Consider the following 2,077-nt stretch of genomic DNA (forward strand, 5'->3'; position numbering starts at 1 on the left):
CTGACTCGCTTTCACCTTTGCTCTATCGATGAGATAATTCGAGAGAGCAGCAGGTGTCCGAGAAATTTACAAACCGATATGGGGAAGGAGTTTTACAACGCCGACGTGTAGAAACTATTGCAAAAACATAATATTAACCATTATTCTACGTACTCGGTAATGAAGGCGTCGGTCGTCGAACGCTTTAATCGCACGCTGAAGAATGATATGTGGAAGCATCAACGCTCAACGGCAATTACAAGTGGATCGACCTGTTATCACGTCCCGTGTCGAATTACAACGCTCGGAAGCATCGAACGATCGGTGTGCGACCCGTCGACGTAACTCCCGCGATGGCTGAAAGACTCTTGGATACGATATACAGCGCTATAAAGATTGCTGGTCCAGCGAAATTCAAAGTAGGCGACTCTGTACGCGTGAGCAAGTACAAGGCAATTTTCGAGAAAGGTTACACACCAAATTGGACAACCGAGGGGTTCAAGATCGTTAAGGTGCAGCGTACCAATCCCGTAACTTATTTACTCGAGGATTATCGCGGAACATCTATCGCTAGAGCGTTCTACGAGAATGAGTTGCATCGCGCGATTCACCCGGACGTATTTCTGGTGGAGAAAGTATTGCGTAAAAAAGGAGACGAGGTTTATGTCAAGTGGCTGGGATTCGATCAATCGCACAATTCATGGATACACAAAGACAACGTTATTTAATCCATATAAAAATTGTATTATAAACATATAAAAATGTAATGTATACATTATATAAAAATATATAACTTTTGCGTTATATACGAAGCATCTTTATTATCCTTGCATTATATATATTTTTAATGTTGCACATAAATTATCAATTAATTTTAAAAATACATACAACGTAAAATATAATACACTGGCGCAAAAAAAAACGAAACAAAATTTTTGACCAATTTTTAGGCAATCTTCAAAGTGATGCAACTTTGCGAAAAATTATCCAAATTACATGTACTTTTTTTTAATTAAAGGGCAAAGACTCTACTTTGAGAATTCCTACGCGAAAGTTTGATTTGTTGCGAAAAGTTTGAAGTGCGAACCTTTTGTATCGCATGAAAACCAAACATGTGTTTTTTAATTGAAAAAAGTAAAAGTTTGTTATCATTTTACACAAGTTTCTCGTTAAAATCTTGCTAATATTAATTCAGATTCTGAAAGTTCATTCTTTTCTAAGCAATTAAAAACAAAAACATGTCGATACGATGTTTTTTGTTAATTGCACACGAGTTTGAAATTTGCACTGCATTTTAGGGTATTTTAGCAAGTAAATACGATATTTTTTGAATATCATGAATTTTGTGTATCAATATGATATTGCACATTGATTTTATTCGTGTTGAACTCAATCATACCGCTGTCATCAAAGTGATCTGCACCACGTGGAGAATGATGATCGGATTTTGTACATCATGTGGCTCTGAAATTCATTGGTGGAAATTTGTACTTATTGATCTGAATATAACGGATAGCTGATGCACCAATTTCACTGAAGTCAACAGAAGATCACATTCATTTATGCTCATAAACCTACACATATACGTAAACATACATATACACATATTCATACATAAAAAGTAAAAGTTCAAATTTTATGTATGTGTATGTGTATATGTATGTTTACGTGTATGTGTGGGTTTATGAGTATAGATAAATGTGGTCTTCTGTTGACTTCAGTGAAATTGGTGCATCAGCTATCCGTTATATTCAGATTAGGAAGTACAAATTTCCACCGATGAATTTCAAAGCCACATGATGTACAAAATCCGATCGTCATTTTCCACGTGATGCGGATCGGGTCACTTTGATGACGGCGGTATGATTGAGTTAAACACGAATAAAATTAATGTGCAATATCATATTGATACTCAAAATTCATGATATTTAAAAAATACCATATTTATTCGTTAAAATACCTTAAAATGCAGTGCAAATTTCAAACTAGCGTGCAATCAACAAAAAACATCGTATCGACATGTTTTTTTTTAAATTGCTTAGAAAAAAATAAACTTTAAGAATCTGAATTAATATTAGCAAGATTTTAACGAGAAACT

The 2,077-nt window shown here is 34.7% G+C and overlaps 1 protein-coding gene across 1 annotated transcript; it reads left to right on the plus strand.

Moving 5' to 3' along the window:
* Window positions 1-332: 332 nt before the first annotated feature.
* LOC118647501 lies at window positions 333-707 on the plus strand. Its single transcript, XM_036292543.1, has one exon. The coding sequence runs from the start codon at window positions 333-335 to the stop codon at window positions 705-707; it is 375 nt and encodes a 124-aa protein (XP_036148436.1).
* The last annotated feature ends 1,370 nt before the right edge of the window (window positions 708-2,077 follow it).

This window comes from Monomorium pharaonis, chromosome 10 (assembly GCF_013373865.1).
Source record: "Monomorium pharaonis isolate MP-MQ-018 chromosome 10, ASM1337386v2, whole genome shotgun sequence".
NCBI classification, from domain to species: Eukaryota; Metazoa; Arthropoda; class Insecta; order Hymenoptera; family Formicidae; genus Monomorium; species Monomorium pharaonis.